General features: G+C 49.0%; 1 protein-coding gene across 7 annotated transcripts in view; it reads left to right on the top strand.

The window, feature by feature from the left end:
• Positions 1-21,767, top strand: part of AK8 (adenylate kinase 8) — a 157,238-nt gene extending 135,471 nt beyond the window's left edge. For all 7 annotated transcript variants that reach the window (XM_032257692.1, XM_032257696.1, XM_032257691.1 and 4 more), the window contains 2 exons: positions 20,256-20,336; positions 21,410-21,767. In XM_032257692.1, coding sequence (XP_032113583.1) covers positions 20,256-20,336; positions 21,410-21,647 — 319 coding nt within the window. In that variant the 3' untranslated portion in view covers positions 21,648-21,767. The remainder of the gene's footprint in view (positions 1-20,255; positions 20,337-21,409) is intronic.
• The last annotated feature ends 1,807 nt before the right edge of the window (positions 21,768-23,574 follow it).

The raw sequence follows: 23,574 nt of genomic DNA, 5'->3' as shown, positions 1-23,574 counted from the left end.
GGGAACAAAGCAAGATTATTTTACATCTGAGAACTTAGAGCAGCCGGAGCGCCCTAGATTCACGTGGCCCTGGAGTCCAGCATGGAGGCAACACTCCACCTCCCGGGGCCTGAGGCTTTGCACCCTTGCAGTGGGCACAATCACAGAACCGGGGTTGCATACTTCTCACGAGGATTAAGTAAGACAGCACATGCATGTCACATGCTAAATACCAGTGCCTGGCAGGTAGGAAATATCAATAAAACACTTTTGGTGCTGATTAATGGAAGGCAAAGGATTAAAACTAAAACCAACAAGTCAAACACTTATAGGGATTCATGGAAAAGCTCTAGCTGCTGAAGAGGTTAAGGCACAGGTTTCTCTGCAGCACATTTATATATATATATATATGCAGCAGAGAAGCCAAGGCTGGGGAATCTGGTGGTGGGTAGTGACAGTGCTATGACAGGGGAACACTGGAATGTGCTTATGTAACTTTTCACCAGAGACAGATTTTAAAGCAGCACTTGTCACTGATGGAGACTGACTCTGAGACAGGAAACCTCAAAATTAGCACACCTACCTATCTCTACGCTCCCGTTTCCAGTGACCAGTGACAGGGAGATGCACGTGTCCCTGAGGTGACCCACGGATCCAGGTTCTGCACACCCTGCTCTCAGACCCGTGCCTGTGGGGACGCCCGATGGCAGGTCAGGTCGCAAGCAGAGGCACGGGGTGGGCCTCCATAGCAGAGCATCTGCTGTGTTTCCTGCCTCGAATCTCTTCCAGCTGATGTGTTGCAGGTGGAGAAAGATGACATTGACTCCAGCTGGCTCTGAACCTGGGCCTCATAGCACAGCCCCGGGGAGCTAAAGCTACACACACGTCCAGGGCTGTGGCTTGAGCCAAGCTGTGGAGAGCCAAGGCCTCCCTCCTTGTGGCTTGAGCTGAGCCGTGGGGAGCCAAGGCCTCCCTCCTTCCCTTGTTCCTCCAGCAGCTTCGCAATGGAGTGCTGTAACCGAGGGCACCGACGCCGGAGAAGCCTCTGAGTCGTGGCTCCATCGCTTCTGGCCGGGGAACTTTGATGGGTTCCTCTGTCCCTCAGTTTCCTCATCTGTTCTAATGACACCCCCTGTGTCTCAAGCTTGCGATGAGGATGAAATGGCCTCACGGAGGCCTGATAGAAGAGTGCTGGCACATAGGCCGACGTGGGTTCTGTGTTGTGTTACACACTAAGCACCTTGTCTGGATGCGCTCTCAGGAAGCAGATGCTGAGACAGGGTCAGGAGTGAAGGGGAGTTCATGGGGAGGGCACACCTGTACCAGGAAAAGAGCCCAAAGTAAGGTGGGCGGAGAGCCAGGGATCATGTGGCAGACCTGGCACAGGCCCCGACAGCCCCTTAAAGGGCTGCGTTGAACAGAAATGCCAGGCCCTGGTACCGCTGTCATGCTTAGTCTTTAGTCAAGGGTCACTACAGAGTGTGACCTTGGCTCAAAAGCTTGGGTTAGAAATCCATCAGTTGGCCAGTGCAGTGGCTCATGCCAGTAATCCCAGTACTTTTGGAGGCCACGGTGGGTGGATTGCATGAGCCCAGGAGATCAGCCTGGGCAATTTTTTTTTTTTTTTTTGACAGAGTTTCGCTCTTGTTGCCCAAGCCGGAGTGCAATGATGTGCTCTCAGCTCACTGCAACCTTCCTGCCTCCCGGGTTCAAGTGATTCTCCTGCCTCAGCCTCCTGAGTAGCTGTGATTATAGGCATGTGATTATAGCCCACCATGCTGGGCTAATTTTTGTATTTTCAGTAGAGAGGGGGTTTCTCCACGTTAGTCAGGCTGGTCTTGAACTCCCAGCCTTCGGTGATCCACCCATCTTGGCTTCCCAAAGTGTGGGGATGACAGACATGAGCCATTGCGTCTGGCCAAAAATTTTTTTTTTAAATTAGCTGGGCATGGTGGCATGTTCTGTAGTCCTAGCTGTTAGGGAGGCTGTAGTGGGTGGATCGCTTAAGCCCTGGAGGTCGAAGCTTCAGTGAGCTGTGATTGTATCACTGTAGCCTGGGCAACAGAGTGAGACACTCTCTCTCAAAAAAACAAACAAAAAAAAATAGAAGTCCACCAAGTCCATTAACTGGTGGATGCATAAACAAAATGTATAGATCTAAAGAATGGAACACCGTTTGGCTTCAGAGAGGAATGAGGTTCTGATCCAAGCGACAGTCTGGGTGAACCTTGAAAACATCAGGCTAAGTGAAGGTAGCCTGGCACGTTGGCCCTTGTAGATATTCTGTCATTATGTGTTAAGTGCTTTCTATGGATTATCTTATGTAATCCTTAAGACAGTTCTGTGAAGTCGTCCTTCTTTTTATCCTAGGTGGAGACTTGGAGAGCCAGATGTTGTGAAATGTGCACAGTAGGAAAATCTATAGCAACAAAGTCCGTCAGTGCTTACTTAGGGCTGGGAGCTGGGGACGGGGAAGTGACTATTCGTGGTACAGGGTTTCCTTTTAGGGATGAAAATGTCCCATACTTAGATTGTGTTGATGGTGGCGCAACTCTGAATATACTAACTCCATTGAATTGGACACATTATAGGGGTAAATTATAGCTCAGTAAAGATGTCAAAAAGGAAAAAAAAAACACTAGAGCTCAAGACCCTGAAGATGCTTCAGCCGGGGGCTGTGGTGACCACACTCCTTACAGCTGAGCCTCAGGCTCTTTCCGGAAGGGGGATCTGAGTGAGGCCTCTCAGCATCGGTCACACCTCAGGACACCGAGGAAATGTTCACCAACCCAGCTGTTTTTTGGGGCTGTTGCTGACCAGTGGGTTTTGACTGGTGTCCAAACAGGGGCACTTCAGTGTTGATCGGTGTTGACTGATGTTCCCGCTGTCAAGCCAAGTGGCATTAGAGTGCTGAGTACCAGGTAGAAGGTGTGGTGCAGCTTCCAGCCAGTGACCAGTGAAGATGGTGGCTTTCCCGGAGCGTGCAGGAAATTTGTCTGCGCTGACTGCTAACTCCCAAGTGTGCACAAGCATGAAGGAACAATGCTGGGGGGAATTTGGACCCAGACCCTGCCTGGAACCGGGAAAAAGACCCGGGCCAGGGTTTTATAAGTGTGCTCCTTTGCCCCATACCTGCAGCTGAGAGCTGCTGGTGCAGATGGCACCATGACCTGGCACAGACAAGCTGATCTTGCCATGGGTGATTCACCTTGCCCAGGGTGCCCCAGAAATGAGGGGAAAAGGCAATCCCAGCCATGTGGCAGGGGAGGCTGGGTGACCAGGTGCCACCTGGGGACAGGTAGGTGATAGTGATGGTCCTCGGGCTAGGCATAGGACCCCCAGGCCCACTGTCTTCTGAGAATAGGACAAACACACCAGATGCCACCTCAAAGAAGTCTTTTGGACACTAGCATTGGTCAACCTTTCTGCATCCCCGCCCATCAACAAATTAGCCAAATGCTTCTGATGAGGAGTGCGGTCCTGGGGATGAAGATGACCATTTATCAACTGCATTTTCTAAGGCCTGGATGGGTCCCTCACCTGGGACCCCATGCAGGTGAGGGATGCAGCCCCAGAGTGGGTGGGGGTGCTTGGCTCTAACACTGGAGGAGGCCAGAGGCCGCAGGTCTCTGTTCTTCATCCCCATATGCAAGCGGGAGCCAACCAGAGCCGAGTACCACCCATCCCAGCTTCCTTCTCATGGGCCTGCTCATTCCACTGCTTTGTCGGGAACCTTACTCCTTCCCTCCCACCTCCCCAGAAACGCCTGTTTCATGTCTCACACATCTGTAGAAGGCTCAAAGCAAGTAACTCAGCCCAACACACATGGCCACTAAGTGCAAGATGAGCTCTGTGATGGAGAGAAATGGTACCCCATGTGGTTACGTGCACGAATTTGGGAGGAGACAGTTCTGGGATCAAGTTCCTGCCACTTTTTAGCCAAATAGCCTTGTGCAGGCATCTCATCTTTCTGGACTTCATTTGCTTGCTCATGTGAAAAGTAAGCATAATCCAGTACCTAGCTCTCATTTGGGTGCTGTGAGGATTACATGAAACCGTAAATGTACAGTGCCTGGCTTCAAACACAGTGCCTGATAGAAAGCGGCTGTCAGCCAAGTGCGGTGGCTCACGCCTATAATCGCAGTACTTTGGGAGGCTGAGGCGGGTGAATCAGGAGGTCAGGAGATTGAGACCATTCTGGCCTCAATGGGGAAACCCTCAATGGTGAAACCCCATCTCTACTAAAAATGCAAAAATTATCTGGACATGGTGGTGCACACCTGCTGTCCCAGCTATTCGGAAGGCTGAGGCACGAGAATCACTTGAACCCAGGAGGCAGAGGTTGCAGTGAGCTGAGATCGCACCACTGCACTCCAGCCTGGTGACAGAGCAAGACTCTGTCTCAAAAACAAACAAAGTAGCTGACTGACGAGTACCCTTGTCCATAAAATGGGAACAGTAATCCCTGCTCTGCCTTAGAGGACCACTCTGTCAGGGGAGCGCTAGAGCTGGCCTGCACCAGCTCCTGAGGTCCGACTGTGCCCTTCTCTTCCCAACTCTGCATTGAAAGACACCATGTTGTCAACTTGAAATTTACTAGATGGAGACATTGGCAAATGCTACAAATCAGGGGTCGTCCCTCCCCACTGCCAGAAGTTGGTTTACCAGCATGCCACTGTGTGGGAACGGGAAAGAATGCGTGCCTTGCCCTGCAAGGTAAGGGCCTTGTTCTGCCACTGCTTTATAACACACCCCATCAACCTGCCCTTCCTTGCACTTGGGGCCTGGACCTGGTTTGCAGTAGGCAGGGCTGTTGCTGGTGGTGCACAGGTCATTTCTCTTTTCTTCCCGACTTCCGTGTTAGTAGAAGTTGAGGTTTTAAAATTGCTTTTAGGGTTAGGGTCTCACTATGTTGCTCAGGCTAGTCTCAAACTTCTGGCCTCAGGCAATTCTCCTGCCTCAGCCTCCCAAGTAGCTGGGATTATAGGCACGAGCCACCATGCCTGGCTTGAAGTTGACTTCAAAAACGAAAGAAAACAAAAAAAACTCTTGCTTGTTTCTCCTGACAAAAGTCATATGTTATATATTGTAAAAAGTTTTTTAAACATATGGAGCTAAAAAGAGAAAGTAAAGATAAGCAGGAACAATCTTCTTTTTTTTTTTTTTTGAGACAGTCTCCCTCTGTTGCCCAGGCTGGAGTGCAGTGACATGATCTCAGCTCACTGCAACTTCTGCTTCCCAGTTCAAGCGATTCTCCTGCCTCAGCCTCCCAAGGAGCTGGAATTACAGGCATCCACCACCACACCTGGCTAATTTTTGTATTTTTAGTAGAGACAGGGTCTCACCATGTTGGCCAGGCTGGTCTCGAACTCCTAACCTCAGGTGATCCACCTGCCTTGGCCTCCCAAAGTGCTGGGATTACAGGTGTGAACCACCGTGCCCAGCCCAGAAATAATCATTAATGTTGCAGTCTTTTTCTTTTCTATACATTTTTTGAGTGGGATCAAACAGTATTGCCTGATATATAACCTGATTTTTTAAATTAACAATATGTTAGGCTGGGCATGGTGGCTCATGCCTGTAACCCCAGCGCTTTGGGAGGCTGAGCTTGGAGGGTCTCTTGGGCCCAGGAATTCAAGACCAGCCTCAGCAACATAGGGAGAGTCTCTACAAAATTAAAAATAAAAAAATTAGCTGGGTGTAGTGCCGCACACCTGTGGTCTCAGCTACTTGGGAGACTGAAATGGAAGGATCGCTTGAGCCCAGGAGATAGAGGCTGCAGTGAGCCATGATGCCTCCACTGCACTCTAGCCTGGGGGACAGAGTGAGCCGCTGTCTCCAAAAAAAAAAAAAAAGTCATGTACATATTTCTGCGTTGTTTGTTGTAATAATGTTCAACAGTCACCAAGTGTGTCCCTTGGATTACTTCCTTTGGAAACTGTCCTTGCCTCACATGAGAAATTGCCCGAGGGAAACTTCCTGAACTGCCCTTCCCATCCCATTCTAGCTAGAAATGGACAATAGTTTTGTTAGCGTAGCAAACTAGTGGTCTGAACAGAGTATTATTTGCACTCTTATGAATGTTTGAATTTATCCTGAGCTATAAAGGACATATTTATTGTGACCAAATTGTACTGATCCACAAAAAAGGAGGCACTTAGTTTTAAAGCATTTTTAAAATTTTTTTAAAAAAAGAGTGGAACAGAACAGTCCTTGGGAATAGACTTGAGGATGTGAAAGTGCCCATGTGAAGACACTTATAAGCCATGGAGCCTGGAGAGCTCAGGACAGGTCTTGCCTCTTGTTGCTGTGGCTTCATGATCCCAGGCACTTAGCACCTCACACATGGCCCATTTCCCGACCCAGAGCCAACCCACAAGGCTGCACGTGTGCACATGCTTGGAAGTCACTGGCACTGGGGGAGGCCTCACCAGAAAGTTCTACTCCACACCTCCTGTCTCTCCCAGGTCCCCCAATAACTCCCCTCAACCCAAGGAAGGGCCAGGATCTCTTAAGCCTGCAGGGAAGTCTGCTAAAGGGTTTGCCTCTGAGGTTCCAGCTAGCTTTCCACTTTACCATGATTTTTGCCTTAAACTCATTTGCCTTTCTCTTTGGGGAATAGTTTCCAGAACTTTCTGGCGTCTGACAATCTGCATTTCGTTATTGTCTGGGGATCTGGGGAGTGTCTGGATGGCGGTGTGCAGAGGAATGGTTTTCTTTCTTCCCAGTGGTAAAGGAGGCAGATATTTCAAGATGACTTTTCAGATGGAGGTGGGTTATGCAGGAATGTGATACCTGGTCACTTTCCTTAAACCAGACTGCTGCGTTTTCGATGGCACGTGGTAAACTGCCAAGAGTGCTTGCTCATTTCCTAGTTCATGGCAATCATGGAAAGTGTTTTTCTTGCTCCTGGAGAGATTTTAGGCACAGCCAGGGCAGGTTTGCCACCATCCGTTATGCACAGTTTTAGACAAGAAATGGCCAACAGGAGCCTCTTTTTTTTTCCAAGAATGGGAAGCTGGAGGTGAGGGGACACTCCAGGTGCCACCTGAGAGCAGGAGGCACAAGGCACAGTTTTTTTCTTTCTTTCTTTCTTTTTTTTTTTTTTTTGAGACAGTCTCACTCTGCCACCCAGGCTGGAGTGCAATGGTGTGATCTCAGCTCACTGCAGCCTCTGCCTCCCAGGTTGAAGCCATTCTCCTGTCTCAGCCTCCCAAGTAGCTGGTACTACAAGCATGTGCCACCACGCCTGGCTAATTTTTATATTTTTAGTAGAGATGGGGGTTTCACCATGTTGGCCAGGCTGGTCTCGAACTCGTGACCTCAGATGATCCACCCGTCTTGGCCTCCCAAAGTGCTAGAATTACAGGTGTGAGCTGCCACCAGACACAGGGTTTTAAAATTAGGTGGAGATGTTCGGCCTTTAGTTTTCAAACTGTACTCTTGTCAGCGTAAAAAAATATGTATAGTATTTTAAAACTGGCCAGGCGTTTTCCAGACTCCAGGGAGGCCTTGGGCCCAAACTCTCCGCTATGCTGCTCTGCCCTCTGACAATGCTTTCTGACAGCTGTCCTGGGAGTCTGCAGCCTGCACCTGTGGCCCAGGACACCCCCAGGAGGACCAGGGAGCCGATCCCACTGAGGCATGGAGCGCTTCTCTGCGAGGTGGAATTAGGCCTCTCTCCATATCACATTTGGCCCCTCTTGTCCCCGACTTCCACCCTCTCCCTCTCAGCATATTTACCGAGCACTTAACATTTGCTGGGAATGAAGGACATGGCACCAGCAGGGCTGCCCCAGCGCCTGTGCTCAGACCGCCCACGCCCAGCGCACTCAGAGGCTGACTCCTCCCGCTCATTTTGGTTTTCTGTTTGTTGGTTGTCTCTACACAACTCCCTCGCACTTTCTGCCCCTCTGCCCAGTTTTTCCCAAGGCTGCTTTCTTCCTCTAACCTCATCTTCCATTTCAGCTTGCACTGTCTAACAGCCTGTTGCTCACAGCTGTCCCTAGGCATGGATGGGGCCTCTCTCTGCCTTTGGACTAGACAGAGGCCTTGTCCTGACAAATCCATACAAAATGGCCACTCCTGCTGTGTGTGACGTGAATGCCCCACAGGTCGCCACTGCTCCAAGACTCATTTGGCAGCAGCTTGTATGTTACAGCTCCACTCTGATGTGTCATTGGCACACATTTTAGTTAAAGATAAGCAGATCATTCTAAGTGGCAATCTACCGCGTCATTTTGCACTTTTCTGGGCGTCTCTCCATTCCCTCTGGTTCCCGTCTTCAGTGCTGGTCATTGTGAAGCTCCCCTTGAGAGGAGGCCCCATAATCATTCCATAGCCAGAGTCAGCTGCAGCCTGCCTGGGAAGAGTGCGCCCTGGATGTGTGTTTCAGCCCCAGGAAGAGGCTCTGTGTGACAGAAGTCGAGACTTCATTTAAAATCCAAACAGCATCATTGCCATGGAAGGAGGAGGCAGATTAAGCCTTTTTTTAGGAAACTATTTTTCTAGACCAGATCTTCCCAGTTTGAGTGTCAAATTTGCAAATACTGAGGTAGTAGGGGTCTGCCTGTGTCTCCTTGTATATGTCCTGTGCTGTGCATATAGTTCACATTTTTCTATATTCTGGATACAAATCCTTTGTCAGGTATGTGTTTTGCAGATAGTTTCTCACAGTCTGTGGCTTAACTTTCATTTTCTTAATGTCTTTTGAAGAGTAGATGTTTTTAATTAGGTTTTAAATAAAGTCTAATTTATCAATTCTTTATAGATCATGATTTTGGTGTCCTATCTAGGAAAATCTTCAACCCAAAGTCATAAAGATTTTTTTCTAGAAGTTTAATAAATTTTAGGTTTTACATTTAGGTCTGTGATCCATTTTGAGTTGAATTTTGTGTATGTGTGAGGTATGGGTCAAGATTATTATTTGCCTGTGGATGTCCTGTTGTTCCAGCATCATTGGGTGAAAAGACCGTTCTTTCTCCATTGAATTGCCTTCAAACCGTGTTGAAAAGTAATTGACATTTGTTTGAGTCTGTTTCTGTACTGGGTATTCTGCTCATTTGATCTATGTGTCTATCCTCTCACTAATACTCCCAAATTGTCTTGATTACTGTAGCTTTGTGGTCAATCTTAAAATCAACTTGCTCTTCTTTTTAAACATTGTTTTTAAATACTTCCAATTCCTTTTTTTCGTATAAATTTTAGAATTAACTTGTATAGAATCTTCAAAAATCCTTGTTGGCTGGGCCTGGTGGCTCATGCCTTCCAGATGGCTGAGGTGGGAGGATCACTTGAGCCCAGGAGCTTGAGGCTGCAATGAGTTACGATTTTACCACTGCATACCACTCCACTTCAGCCTGTGTAATAGAGTGAGAACCTGTCTCTCAAAAACAAACCAACCAACCAACAAACAAAAAAATCATGTTGGAATGTTTTGATTGAAATTGCATTGAATCTATTAGGAGAGGATGATAGATATTTTACAATATTGAGCCTTTGCATCCATGAACATGGTATAGCTTACTCATTTATTTGTCTTTTTTATTTCTTTAATTGTGTTGTGTAGTTTTCAGTACAGAGACCTAGTATTAGTTAACTTTACCCGTAAATATTTTATTTTTATACTATATCTTGATCTTGTATCCTGTGAATTTACTAAACTTACCTATTCTAGTAGCTTTTTTGAAAATTCTTTGGGACTTTCTATTTGGATAATCATGTCATTGACAAATAGACGACAAATAGAGACAGTGGTGGGTTTTGTTTGTTGGTTTTCAGTTTATACACTTGTTATATCCTTTTCTTGTCTTATTGTACAATCCAGGACCCACAGTATGATGATGAATAATAGAAGTGAGAGTGGACATTCTTGCCTTGTTCCCAATTTTAGGGAGAAATTATTTAGTCTTTGGCCATCAAGTATGGTCTTAACTATAGTTTTTTAGTAAATGACCTTTATTGGGTTGAGGAATTTCCCCTCTATTTCTAGTTTGCTGAGAGTTTTTATCAGGAATTGGTGTAAATTTTTGTCAAATCTTTTTTAACATCTATTGAGATGATTGTAAACCTTTTTCTTCTAATGATATGGTAAATTATATTGATTGACTGCTGGTGCTAGATATTAGTTTTCCATTCACAAGCTAAATCCCACTTAGTTGTATTGTATTATTCTTTTTTATGTAATGCTAGATTAAATTTGCTAATATTCTACTAAGAATTTTTGCATTTGTGTTTATGAGAGATATTGGTCTGTAGTTGTAATGTCTTTGTTTTTTGGTATCAAGGAAAAGCTGACTAATAAATATTCTTCCTCCTCTATTTTCTGAAAAAGTTTATGTAGCATTTGCATTCTGGTTTGTGTAGAATTAATACAATTGGGCAAAGCACAGTGGCTCATGCCTGTAATCCCAGCACTTTGGGAGGCCGAGGTGGTCAGATCACCTGAGATTGGGAGTTAAAGACCAGTCTGACCGATATGGAGAAATTCCATCTCTACTAAAAATTCAAAATTAGCCAGGTGTGGTGGTGCATGCCTGTAATCCCAGCTACTCAGGCGGCTGAGGCAGGAGAATCGGTTGAACCCAGGAGGCGGAGGTTGCAGTGAGCCAAGATTGCACCATTGCACTCCAGCCTGGGCAATAAGAGTGAAACTCTACCTAAAATAATAATAATAATAATAATAATGATAATACTATATGGTTCATTGTTTTGTCCATCCATTTATTTGTATACATGCATATATTCATATTCAGAACCTCATTAAACTGTAAGTTTCTTCAAGGTCAGAGAACTTCTCTCCCCCAGTTGCCTTCATCATAATGTCTACTCACTACTTGTGTTTCTGTGTATTAAATATACATAACATAAAGTTTACTATTTTGACCATCTTTAAGTGCAGTTCAGTAGCATTAGTACCTTCACATTAGTGTACAACCATCACCACCATTCATCTCCAGCACTTTTTTATCACCCAAAACTGAAACTCTGTACTCATTAAAAACACTAACTCCCGATTTCCCATTTCCCCTGCTCCGGAAGCCCCAATCTACTTTCTGTCTCTATGAATTTGACTAGGAACCTCAAAAAGTGGAGTCATACGATGTTTGTCCTTTTGTGTCTGTCTTATTTCACTTAGCATAATGTCCTCAAACTTCATCCAGGTTTTAGCATGTGTCAGAATTTTATTCCTTTTTAAGACTGAATAATATTTCATTGTATGTACAGTCATGCACTGCATAACAACATTTTGGTCAATGACAGACCACACATACAATGGTGGTCCCATAAGATTCTGATACCATATTTTTACTGTGCCTCGTGGATACACAAACACAATTGCATTAGAATTGCCTACAGTGTTCACTACAGTCATATGCTATACAGGACTGTGGCTAACTAGGTATGAGTAACTCCATGATGTTCACAAAACAACACATTTCTCAGAAGGTATCTCTGTTGTTAAGCAGTGAATGGCTTTATATACCACATTCTGTTTATCCATTCGTCTGCTGATGAACAGTTGGATTGCTTCCACCTTTTGGCTGTTGCAAATCATGCTGCTAAGAACGTTGGTGTACAAATATCCGTTCAGGTCCCTGCGTTCAGTTCTTTTGGTTATCGACTCAGAAGTGGAACTGGTGGATCTCTGTTTAATTTTTCAAGGAGCCAGCACCACCGTTTTCCACGGGGGCTGCACCATGTCATATTTCCACCAGCGATGTTCAAGAGTTCCAGTCTCTCTACAGTCTAGCCAACACTTTTATTTATTTATTTTTAAATGTATAATAGTGATTCTACTGAATGTGAAGTGGTGTCTCCTTGTGGTTATATCATAGTGCTTTGTGTAGGGTTTCGCAATAATGGAGGCTTATTGGTTAAGATCAAGATGTACATTATATCTCTCAACTTACCAAATGTATCTGTGGATCCAGAGTAAATTTCACCCACAGTTTTCAGTGATGAAAGCAGGGGATGAACTTCAAGATCATTGAAGAAGGAGGCTTCCTGTGCTCTTCAAACAGGGCCTTAGGCAGTGTGGCTAGAGGGGGCATTACAAGGGTGGGTCAGGAGATCCCAGTTGTCATTGGATACGTGACACCAATGCTCAGGATGACAGAGTGTGAACCCCTCAGCTCTCTGAGGCCCAGTAGACTCGGTAGTCTAAGTAGACTGAATCAGGGCAGTGGTGCTGAACCCTGGCTACACGCTACAGTCACTCAAGGAGCACTGACTGATTGATTCATTGATTGATGGAGTCTTGCTCTGTCACCCAGGCTGGAGTGCAGTGACATGATCTCCACTCACTGCAACCTCCACGTCTCAGGTTCAAGTGATTCTCATGCCTCAGTCTCCCGAGTAGCTGGGACTATAGGCACACACCACCATACCTAGCTAATTTTTGTATTTTTTAGTAGAGATGAGGTTTCACCATGCTGGCCAGTCTGGTCTGAAACTCCTGACCTCAGGTGATCTGCCCATCTCAGCCTCTCAAACTACTGGGATTATAGGCATGAGCCACTGTGCCCAGCCTGTTTGTTTATTTATTTACTGAGACAGGGTCTCACTCTGTCACCCAGGCTGGAGTGCAGTGGTGTGATTATCTCACTGCAGTCTCAACCTCCTGGGCTCAAGGGATCCTCCCACCTCAGCCTCATGAGTAGCTGGAACTGTGCGTGCACCACCACACTAGGCTAATTTTTAAAAATTTTTTGGAGATGGGGTCTCACTGTGTTGCCCAGGTTGGTCTGGAGCTCCTGAGCTCAAGTGATCCTCCTGCTTCAGCCTTCCGAAGTGCTGGGGTTACAGGTGTGAGCCTCCACACCCAGGGAGGAGCTTTTAAAAATCCCCATTTTCAGGCCTCACCCTGGACCAATTACACCAGAATCTCCAGGAGTGGAGCCCAGGCCTCAGTATGCTCAAAGCTCTTGTTGGTTTCAGGGTGCGGCTGAGGGTGAGACCGTGGATGACAGCCATGGCTCTCATACCTGCCTGGGCATGAAAACCACCCGAGCCGCTGATTTACAAATACAGGCCTCCCAGCCCCTCCCCTGGAGATTTTGGTTCAGTAGCTCTTGGGGGAAGGGGTGCCTGGAATCTGTGTTTTAGGCAAGCCTTCCAGATGATTCTCAACACCAGTCAGAGTGGCCCTTCTCCAACCCTAATAATGCCTACAGATCGCTGAGGATCTTGTTAAAATGTGGACTCCAATCCAGTGCGTGGGCAGTGGGGCTTGCGATCTGCATCATTAACAAGCTCCAGGGAGGTGCTGAGGCATCTGAGCCAGGGTGCCCACCTGGAGCAGGGATTAGAGGCCTCCCAAGACACCTTCCACCTCCCCTCCTGAAGCATGCACCAAGCTGAAGTTCTGTAATCCCAGGCACCCACTGCCCTCACCCACACCGGGAGGATCTGCCCAGCACACCCTGTTTTGAATATTCTTTGCTTTCACTATTCTCCCTTTCCTGTAATAAACGCAGAAAACAAAACAAAACAAAACAAAAAAAAACAGCAGCTGTGGCCTTGCATGGGGCAGTAGCTCTCAGCAGAGTGACCTGGGCTGCCCCTGCACCCCCTACCTGGCTCTCACACTGGGCGCCATGAGCCAGGATAATCAGAAGCTTCCAGCATGGAGCAGGGCCCTCCGCAGGGAGGCTGTCCCCAGCAGCGTGCTTCAAGCACCCATCTGGTGTCCTTGTGCGTCTGATCTTGCCAGCCTTTCACAAGCCATTCCCTTGAATGACGACAAGCAGTCTTGATACGCTGGGTTAAAAATCTTTCAAATGGGGCTTGTTTATGAAGCAGCTTCAATTATCAGGGATTTCCAAACCGGCTTTTTTTCTGCTGGCGTTGGCATCCGGAGCCGCCAGCCGCAGTGACAGCCGTGTTTCGGCGTTGCTGCTGGGCCTCGCAGTACTGGGGGTGTGCGGGGGGCTGCGTGTTCACAGCGTCGGGGATGAAAGCCACGGCAACACCTGCACTCCCTGTGTTTACACACTCCCCGATCTCACATGCTTTATTTGGTGGCTGTTATTCTGCGGCACGTTGTGAGTGGAAGTCATTACGGAGTGCATGTGCAGGGAGGACGTGGGTTTTCATGGCTGCCGGCCCCTCCAGGCTGCTGGGGAAACAGCTGGACTTGCTTCCTTGAGGGGCAGCTGTAGCTTTCATCAGGCCCCAGTGAGGGGCTTCCTGGCGACTGGGCGGAAGCAAACCTCAGCCAACAGCATGGGCAAAGTGAGAGAGGGAGAAGAAAGGCCACGGGAGAAGCTGGCCTCGAAGGAGAGATTGTGGCTCAGGGACTCGCAATTGTTTTAAGTTCAGACACTTTCTTTTTCTTTCTTTTTTTTTGAGACAGAGTGCTCTGTCACCAGGAGCCAGGCTGGAGTGCAGTGGCACAATATCGGCTCACTGCAACCTCCACCTCCCAGGTTCAAGCAATTCTCCTGCCTCAGCCTCCAGAGTAGCTGGGACCACAGGCACGCACCACCACGACCAGCTAATTTTTGTATTTTAGGAGAGATGGGGTTTCACCACGTTGGCCAGGATGATCTTGATCTCTTGACCTCATGATCCACCCACCTCGGCCTCCCAAAGTGCTGGGATTACAGGTGTGGGCCACTGCGCCCAGCCAAGTTCACACATTTTCTAGAAGCAAGTGGCATTGGAAAGACGGGTCATATGACATGTCCTTTGGGTAACAATTGCAGGAAACTCAGCTTAGGCAAGAGAAGAGATGTATATATTCACATCAGTAAAATGCCGAGGTTAGCTACAGGTACAGCTTGATCCAGGGCCCCAAACGATGTCTCTCGCCATCTTTCTGCTCTTGGGGTACACTGCATTCTCAGTTAGGCTCTCTTTGTGTGCAGGCCCCAGGCAACCCTGAGCTGCAGCCTCAGCAGAAATGAAGCTCATTTCCCTCCAGCAAGCCCTGGGGTGGCCTCTTGTAGACCTGGGTTGGATCAGCCTTGCCTCCTAAACAAATTCCTGTAGCCAGGAAGAGCCAGCGCTCAGATTGGTGACCTCTGGGCATCCCTCATGCCCGGCCTTGCGGCCCTGGGGCAAATTAGTTCAGGAACCGATCATAATCCTGAACGCCATAATCCCAGATGTTAAAATCCTGAAAGGTCAAAAATCCCTAGAGCCTATAATTCTGAAACTCACAATGCTGAAAGATCAAAATCCCAAAAATATAATTCTGGAAAAAACTTGTTTAAATTATTTAAAAGATGTTTGTCTACATTTTGAAAAGGGGGTTTATTTGAGATATTAAAAATACCACAGAACACTTTGTAGGCCAACATACACAATAAAATTGGCCATAATTTTATGAGTGCGAGCATAAACACTCAGCGACACTAACCGTCACACAGGTATTGCAATTTTGAGCAGACGAACCATCTTCATAAAGAAATAGGTCAAAAATGAAATGTATAAATGCATACTACTATGGTTGGTAATTGTGGGAACCTAGCTTTATAACTGTGGCCATCTGAAATACCATGACAGACAACCTAACTTTTTTTTTTCAGAGACGGGGTCTCGCAGTGTTGCCCAGCCTGGCCTTGAACTCCTGGGCTCAAAGGATCCTCCCACCTCAGCACAACCTAAGTTTTTTGACGAGATTGACCAAAAAATCCAGACGGGTCACCACCACATATGTAGTCATCTGGAGAGCTGAGCTCTCAAGAAACTTTATCCTTCTCAAATGCAGATGCATAAAGAGGGCATCCCATCATTTACAGAGCAAGTTTTAAACTTTCCATGTATGTGTGCAATGCTCACACACAGTCAGCATTGTGATAAGCACTTTGATGAAGTCACATTGCTGATGTGCAAGGCAGCAGAGGCACAGCCTGTCCCAGCCCTCAGAGAGAGACCAGTTCATCTTCTCTATTGGTTCTCTCCAGAACCCTGGCTGATTACGCAGTGCCCACCAACACTGACGGCAGGACAGGGCAGGGCAGGGCTTCCCCACCCACCCTCTCAGACTCAGCCCTCTCCTCTGAAGACAGCTGCACAGACGTGTCCAAAAGAATGCTTCACCACGTTTCTAGGTGCTCTTTCATCCAGTCAGGCTGACACATAAAATTAAGTCCACAAGTCCACCCATTACCAACTTGACACCCATAGGCACCTCCTTAAACCATATTTAGTTTCCAAGACAATAACAAGGTAATACTCCCGCCTAACATGAGGCAACTAGCCTGCACACCACTGAAAACACGCTAATCACTCAGAATTCGGCTTTCAGGATTTCGACACCTGGAATTAATCTTTTGAAATTGTGTTTCAGGATTTTAGACATTAGAAATTTAGACTTTAGAGATTTTGAGCTTTCGGCCGGGCGCGGTGGCTCATGCCTGAAATCCAAGCACTTTGGAGGCCAAGGCGGGCGGATCACCTGAGGTCAGGAGTTCATGACCAGCCTGGCCAACATGGTGAAACCCCATCTTTAAAAAAAAAAAAATAGGATTTTGAGCTTTCAAGATTTCAGCACTTGGGATTATGACATTTGGGGGTGGGTCTTTCAGGACTATGATCCACACCTGGTAGTTCCAACCAAGCCACAGGGATGTGAGGGGGTCAGGGTGGCTCCCCAGAGGGAATCAGGAGAATGAAAATGTGTCTACAAGCCAAGGAGAACAGCGTGCGGGATTGGGGGCAGCCCCAGCTCTACCAAGGCCAGGTGCCTCATCTCCTTGTAAAGCATGAGGTTTTGCTGAGATTCATAACAACATTTAAGGACCAGCATCCCTCTGAGAATCTGATCCACCCACTCGACACCCAGGAGAGCAAACATTCTCACATGTAATCAACAGATTGTATCTAATTTCTGGGGCTCTCAGAAGCTGCGGGGTGCCTGGTTCAGAATCCCTGGCCCAGACATTTTGCCAGATAGTTTCTGGGGGACAAAGTCACCCCAGTGGAGAATCACTCTCCTAAGGTTTTATATAGGCCGGATGCGGTGGCTCATGCCTGTAAACCCAGCACTTTGAGAGGCTGAAGAAGGCAGATTTCTTGAGCCCAGGAGTTCAAGACCAAGGTGTTCCCCAAGGCAGTGGATTCCAGTGACCAGGGCCACGCTGGGCTCCCTCCAATACCGCTGACTCAGCAGTTCTGGCGACGGGCATAGGCATCCACCATCAAAGGCTCCCAGGGGATTCTGATGCAACTGGTCCCGGGAATTACATGTCTAAGATCCCGCCCACTCTAGGATTTTAGATCACGCTCAGCTCTACCAGTCAGATGAGTTTTTTTGGCAGGGTTGGGGGGAAAGAAGCAAGCAGTAGGCAGTGATTTAAAATTGAATGCTAGGCCTGGGTGCCGTGGATTCACGTCTTCATTCCTTCCCAGGAATTTCCTGAGCACGCGCTGTTGTTGCTCTGGGCAGAGCAGATGAGACCTGTGCCCCAAAGGCTGGTCTGAGCCCCATGGGAAGCAATGTCCCATTGGACTGACCACAGTGTGGCCACTCAACACATCTGGAGAATTCCAAGGATGGCAGTGGGGGGCTGCTTTTGCTCACTGACTTGGAGGAGGTAGTCCTGAAAAGAACCGAAAAGCCTCCCGCCCTAGGAGGGAAGGAGGGAGGTCTCATTTGTGTGTCTTCCTCACACGTAGAGGTGCTTCTGGCCTGAGTTTACTTTCTTGAAAGTGAAATGAACACAAGGCTTTGGGTACACAGGGAGTGTTTGTTGTCACTGATGTTTTTTTTTGTTTGTTTGTTTTCTTTTTGTGTTGTTTTTTGTTTTTTTGAGCCAGAGTTTTGCTCTGTTGGCTGTATTTGCTCTGCCAAGGCTATAGTGCAGTGGTGCAGTCTTGGCTCACTGCAACCTCCATCTCCCAGGTTCAAGCAATTCTCCTTCCTCAGCCTCCCAAGTAGCTGGGATGACAGGGCCCGCCACCAAGCCCAGATGATTTTTGTATTTTTAGTAGAGATGGGGTTTCACCATGTTTGCCAGGCTGGTCTTGAACTCCTGACCTCAGGTGATCTACCCGCCTTGGCCTCCCAAAGTGCTGGGATTACAGGCATGAGCCACTGCACCCGACCTGTCACTGATGTTTTTTTCTCGTCACTGATGTTGTCACCAACTTTGGCCCCAGTGGACACTGCACAGGCTGGTCATAGGACCCTGTCAATGTCATCAGTGAGGAGACTCTATTAAATGTAGTCCCTGAATTCCATGCAGTGAGCTGGTAAACACTGGAGCTTCCTACTGTGCCTGACACACAGCCAGCACTTGATAAATATATGTATAAACGAATTCAAGGACAAACGAGCAAATAGCAAGTGAGCCATGGAATATTCCAGAAGTTATTTTCTAAAAATGAACCAAGATGGTTTCGTGCTAGGAGACCTGGCTTAGCTCTGTGGGTGGGAGCTGCTGGGTCCTGGCTCTTCCCCAGCCCCACCTCTCCCGGCCAAAGCAGCTGCGCCTCTTGTCATTCATTCCCTTCGTTCACACACAGTCCCAGGCAGAGCTTCTCAGCCATGATTTGGGGCAAGATCATTCTTTGAGATGGGTGCTGTCCTGTACCTTGTAAGGTGCCATCCAGCTGGTAAAACAAAAAATGTCTCCAGACATTTTGCCAGATAGTTTCTGGGGGACAAAGTCACCCCAGTGGAGAATCACTCTCCTAAGGTTTTATATAGGCCGGATGTGGTGGCTCATGCCTGTAAACCCAGCACTTTGAGAGGCTGAAGAAGGCAAATTTCTTGAGCCCAGGAGTTCAAGACCAGCCTGGGCAACATAGTGAGACCCCCATCCCCCACCTCGCCTCTAAAAAAAAACATAGCTGGGTGTGGTGGTGCGCACCTGTAGTCCCAGCTACCCAGAATGCTGAGATGGCAGATCGATTGAGGCTGGGAGGTCAAGACTGCAGTGAGCCGTGATTGCGCCACTGCACCCCAACCTGAGCAGCAACGTGAGACCGTGCCTCAAAAAGAAAAAAAAGTTTTTAGATAAAGTAAGTGTTCCATTGCCCTAAGAAGGGGAGTGGGGATTAAACCATTGGAACTAGGGGTTTGAGAGATGAATTCCCTGGTGCTCCCAGTCTGAGAGTTGTGATTCATCTCTTCTGCTGGGTTCTGATTTGGGCTTGTTGTCTTGGAGTGCCCTGCTCCTTTGGGTCCAGGGTTCCTTTGAGAAAGACAAAGTGAGAAAGCTGAGAACAACCAATCCCACCTCTCCAAGGAGGACAGGGGCAGTCAGGGAACCTGAAGTTCCAGGAAGGGTATCCAGGAATGGTGATTAAATTATAACAGCACTGAGTCCGTGCCGACCTCACACTAAGCTTGTCACGCACTTTATCTCATTAAATCTTCAACACTAGGGAACTATTAGCTCCATTTTATAGTGAGGAAACTGAGTCTGAGTCTTGGGGTCAGTGGCTCAAGCTCATGCAGCAAGTCCATAGTGGAGGGGAGAGTCTAATGCACGTCTGTGTGGCTCTAGAGAACATGTTCCCCTGAAGCTCATCCAAACAATGACCCCTCCTCCAGGGTGTCCCACCCCCAGTAGTGATGGAGGCTGAGAGCTGTCCTGAATCAGGGGAGCTGAGCGCATCCTTGAGGGGGGCCCTTCTGTCCCGCATCTCTCCCTGGTGACCTCCAAGTGCGGTATCCCAGAGCCCTGAGCAATGGCTCCCAGTGGCTCCCCCCACACGTGAGAAATGATGCCCCCCTCGTCTGGGGTGATGAGAGTCCAGCCTGGGGTTTGTGCCGCATGACCATGTGCTTGTTCTTGTCTTAATTGCACCAAAAATGTAATATATAGAGGTAAGCAGGTGATGATACAGAGAGGCTGATGTCATCGAAAGAAGACTTTATTACTCGCACCTCCCAAGAAAAGGGGGGCACGCCACGCCTTGCAGGGCCACCTGGGGAGGCCCCAGGGTCGGTCAGGAGGCACCAGGAGTGAGGGGAGAGCATGTCCCAGGGTGCAGACAAGTCACGGTGAGCATAGGACCGCAAAGTTTGACTAATTTTGGCAGGCTCTGGCCTGCAGGGATGGTCTCTAGTTGCCTGGCACCCAGCCCTGGGGTGATTTAGGGCAGGGAAAATACTGGTTTGGGTGTGAGAGTCAGATGAAGGAGGCGGTTGGGTAAACAGGCTCTGGAGAGGTTGGGTTTGCAAGCATGTTGCTTGCTGGCTCTAGGAGTTAGTCCCTGGGAGGAACAGTCTCTCCAGGATTAGCAAGGCCCCAGGATGTTGAAGCGTCATAAAATACAGGAAATAAAAACCACCATTAATATTGTTTATTTCCTTATAGGGTGTTTTTCCTGAATGTGCCGTTTGAGTCCATCATGGAGCGGCTGACTCTGAGAAGAACTGATCCAGTCACGGGGGAAAGGTTTGTGCTGTGTTCCTGGTGGTTGGCAATCTGCGGGCTGCCAGGGGCCAGACCCAACTGACTGACCAATGCCATGGTGGAACCATTGCCACGATGACACTGGTGACCGCTGAAGGACGATTATAGAAATGGAATTTGTCCAGCTGACTGTTCTGCGCAGTATCTGTTGACCCTCTTTGCCTGGAAGAATTAACCAGGAAATTTGTGTCTAAGGCTCTAAAGCAACACATTGGTGAAATGTTCACCCACTCTGTCCTGGGGTCGACAGCTTAATCCCAGCATGCGAAACAACAGCCTTGGATGGGCGTCCCCTGTACGTTCCACTGCCCTTTCCTCCAGCCATGATACATCCCAGCGGTGGTGGCTGTATGAACACATCCCCATGGGCACAAATTGCCTTTGAGGCTTCTCATAGTTACAGGAGGTAGATTCTGAGTTTGATTCTGCAGTCTGACCAGGTACCATCACTGCATTCATGTTGAAATGGGATGGAAAACCCCACAGTCACTGAGGCAGGTGTTGCCATCTCCTCTGACAATCAGGGTCACATTTCTTGGTAGGGACTCAGGAGTGGGGTGGGGTGGGGTGAGGCAGGAAGGAAATGCAGGGATTTTTCTAAAATGTGGACCTGATTTGTGTGCACACAAATGTTGGGTGGCAGTGGTGGCCAGGACACCCTAAATTGGTCCACAATAGAATAGAGGGTTGGGCCGGGTGTGGTGGCTCACACCTGTAATCCCAGCACTTTGGGAGGCCAAGGTGGGCAGATCACCTAAAGTCCAGAGTTCAAGACCAGCCTGGCTAACATGGTGAAACCCTGTTTCTACTAAAAATACAAAAAATTAGCCAAGTGTGGGGGTGCATGCCTGTAATCCCAGCAACTCAGGAGGCCGAGGCAGGAGAATCGCTTAAACCTGGGATATAAAGGTTGCAGTGAGCCGAGATCATGCCATTGCACTCCAGCTTGGGCAACAAGAGTGAAACTCCATCTCAAAAAAAAAAAGTAGAGGGTCGCTTTCTCCCCTGCCTTGGGGCCAGGCCATGGGTCACCTGCTTTCCTTCCTCCCTTGCAGGTACCACCTCATGTACAAGCCACCTCCCACCATGGAGATCCAGGCTCGTCTCCTGCAGAACCCGAAGGACTCTGAAGAGCGGGTCAAGCTGAAAATGGATCTGTTCTACAGGAACGCGGCTGACTTGGAGCAGCTGTACGAGTCGGCCATCACCCTCAATGGGGACCAGGACCCATACACAGTCTTCGAATACATCGAGAGCGGGATCATCAATCCCCTGCCCAAGAAAATCCCCTGACGGGTTCGGAGCCAGGAGTGCCCCCCAGGGAAATGAGTTCATCCCCTACCCCCCACCTCTGGAAAGCTCCCCTAAAAAGCCAATAAAGAATGCTGGGTACCGTCTCCTGGATCCTGAAGGTGAAGTGGCTGGAAGCTGGCCTTATGTAAGGGCCTGGGGACACAGGACAGGTGAAGCCCAGAATGGTGAGAAAGTAGAGTACAGGCTGGGTCTCTGGAGTCGGACCTAGGACAAGTCGTGGCTCCAGCACCAACGCATGGTGCGTCCTTGGAGTCCCAACCCTCAGAGGTAAATCCTTAGTGATTACATCATTTATTCAGTGATAATAAATGCCTTAGTCCAGGCAGAGGTCTGCGTGGACAGCCTGCTCTCGGGGGTTGCCTGCACCATGACTCCTCCTCCTCCTCCACCAGCCAGCTCTCCTCAGGGCAGCTGCAACCGCTTTGTGCTAAGCCAGGCGAATACAGTGCCTTGAGCAGGGCCCTTCCAGCCAGAGGCTCCGCGTGCTGCTGTGTGACCTTGGGCAAGTTACTAAACCTGTCTGGGTCCTTGTAAAGTAAGACAAACCCTCCTAGGGCTGCTGTGAGGGGAAATGAGTTGATGCCTACAAAGACTGGGCACAGGGCATGGGGCCTTCCAAATGCTCCCTAAGTGTCATGACCCATCTCTTCCAGCTCACTGCTGTGAGATCAGAGCTGGGTTTTTTGGGTTTTGTTTTTTTTTTTTTTTTTTTTTTTAGACAGAGTTTCGCTCTTGTTGCTCAGCCTGGAGTGCAGTGGTGTGGCGGGATCTTGGCTCACCACAACCTCCACCTCCCGGGTTCAAGCGATTCTCCCGCCTCCGCCTCCCGAGTAGCTGGGATTACAGGCATCTGCCACCATGCCCGGCTAATTTTTTGTATTTTTAGTAGAGACAGGGTTTTGCCATGTTGGGCAGGCTGGTCTGGAACTCCTGACCTCAGGTGATCCTCCCACCTCGGCCTCCCAAAGTGCTGTGATTACAGGCGTGAGCCAGCGCCCAGCGGTCAGTGCTGTTTTTAATCTCTAGAAGAGGAAATGGGGCCTGAGCGAAGTCAAATAGCGTTTCTATGGCTGCATGTGGTGAGTGGGAGAGGGAGAACAGGACCCAGGCCCTCACCACGGTCCCCGCACTCCGCCTGATCATGGGTGCGGGCAGATGCTCCCACTGTCGCCCTCGGGTTGCCGTGAGGGCAGGGGGCATCCGGGCTCGCGGGGTCCCTGCTTTCCCCCCGGGGCCAGCTGCAGGACGCCTGCACCTGTAGGAGCGCCGCTGGGACCACTGTCGCCAGCGCTGGTCCCCGCCCCCTCCCGCGGGCGCCCGGGGTGAGCTCCACCGCAGACGCAGACATGGGACGGTGCCCCTGGGGCTGTCAGGGGCCGGAGCCGGGCCAACAGGCTCAGAGTTGTCGATCGCTCCCTGGGAAGCCACGCGAGCCCGCTCTTCCCGCCACCGTGGAAGCGCCGTGCGCACGGGAGGATGCGGGGACTCAGGACACTCTCCTACGGGGGCCTTCGGCTGCGGCCTAGTAGGCGGCCCCACTGGAGGGATTCACATCCAGTTGCAGCCCCCGCGGCGGTGGTCTGGGGCTTTCTGGGCCAGGGAGCCCCACTTTTGTGGCTGGAGGGCAAACATCTTGTTAATTTCCAGATCCGCCTCAGTGCTCGAGGTCAGCCCGGAGGTCTCATTAACATTGGCTTACAGGAGAACACCTCGCCTCTGTCGCTGTCACCATTCAGGTAGCTCCTTTACAACCTTTCATCATAAGCTGTCACTCAGCTCCCAGGGCCCCACCCTTACTTGTCTGCCTCTGTGTGTTCATGCCCTTCCCTGCTCCCTGGCAGGGGGAAGTCCACTGGTACCAGAGGCGCAGTGGTACCTGATGTGGGCATATCTGCCTGCCCATGCC

This window comes from Sapajus apella, unplaced genomic scaffold (genome assembly GCF_009761245.1).
Source record: "Sapajus apella isolate SASKATOON/1434 unplaced genomic scaffold, GSC_monkey_1.0 scaffold97, whole genome shotgun sequence".
Lineage (NCBI taxonomy): Eukaryota > Metazoa > Chordata > Mammalia > Primates > Cebidae > Sapajus > Sapajus apella.
This window is presented reverse-complemented; position numbering and strand designations above follow the sequence as displayed.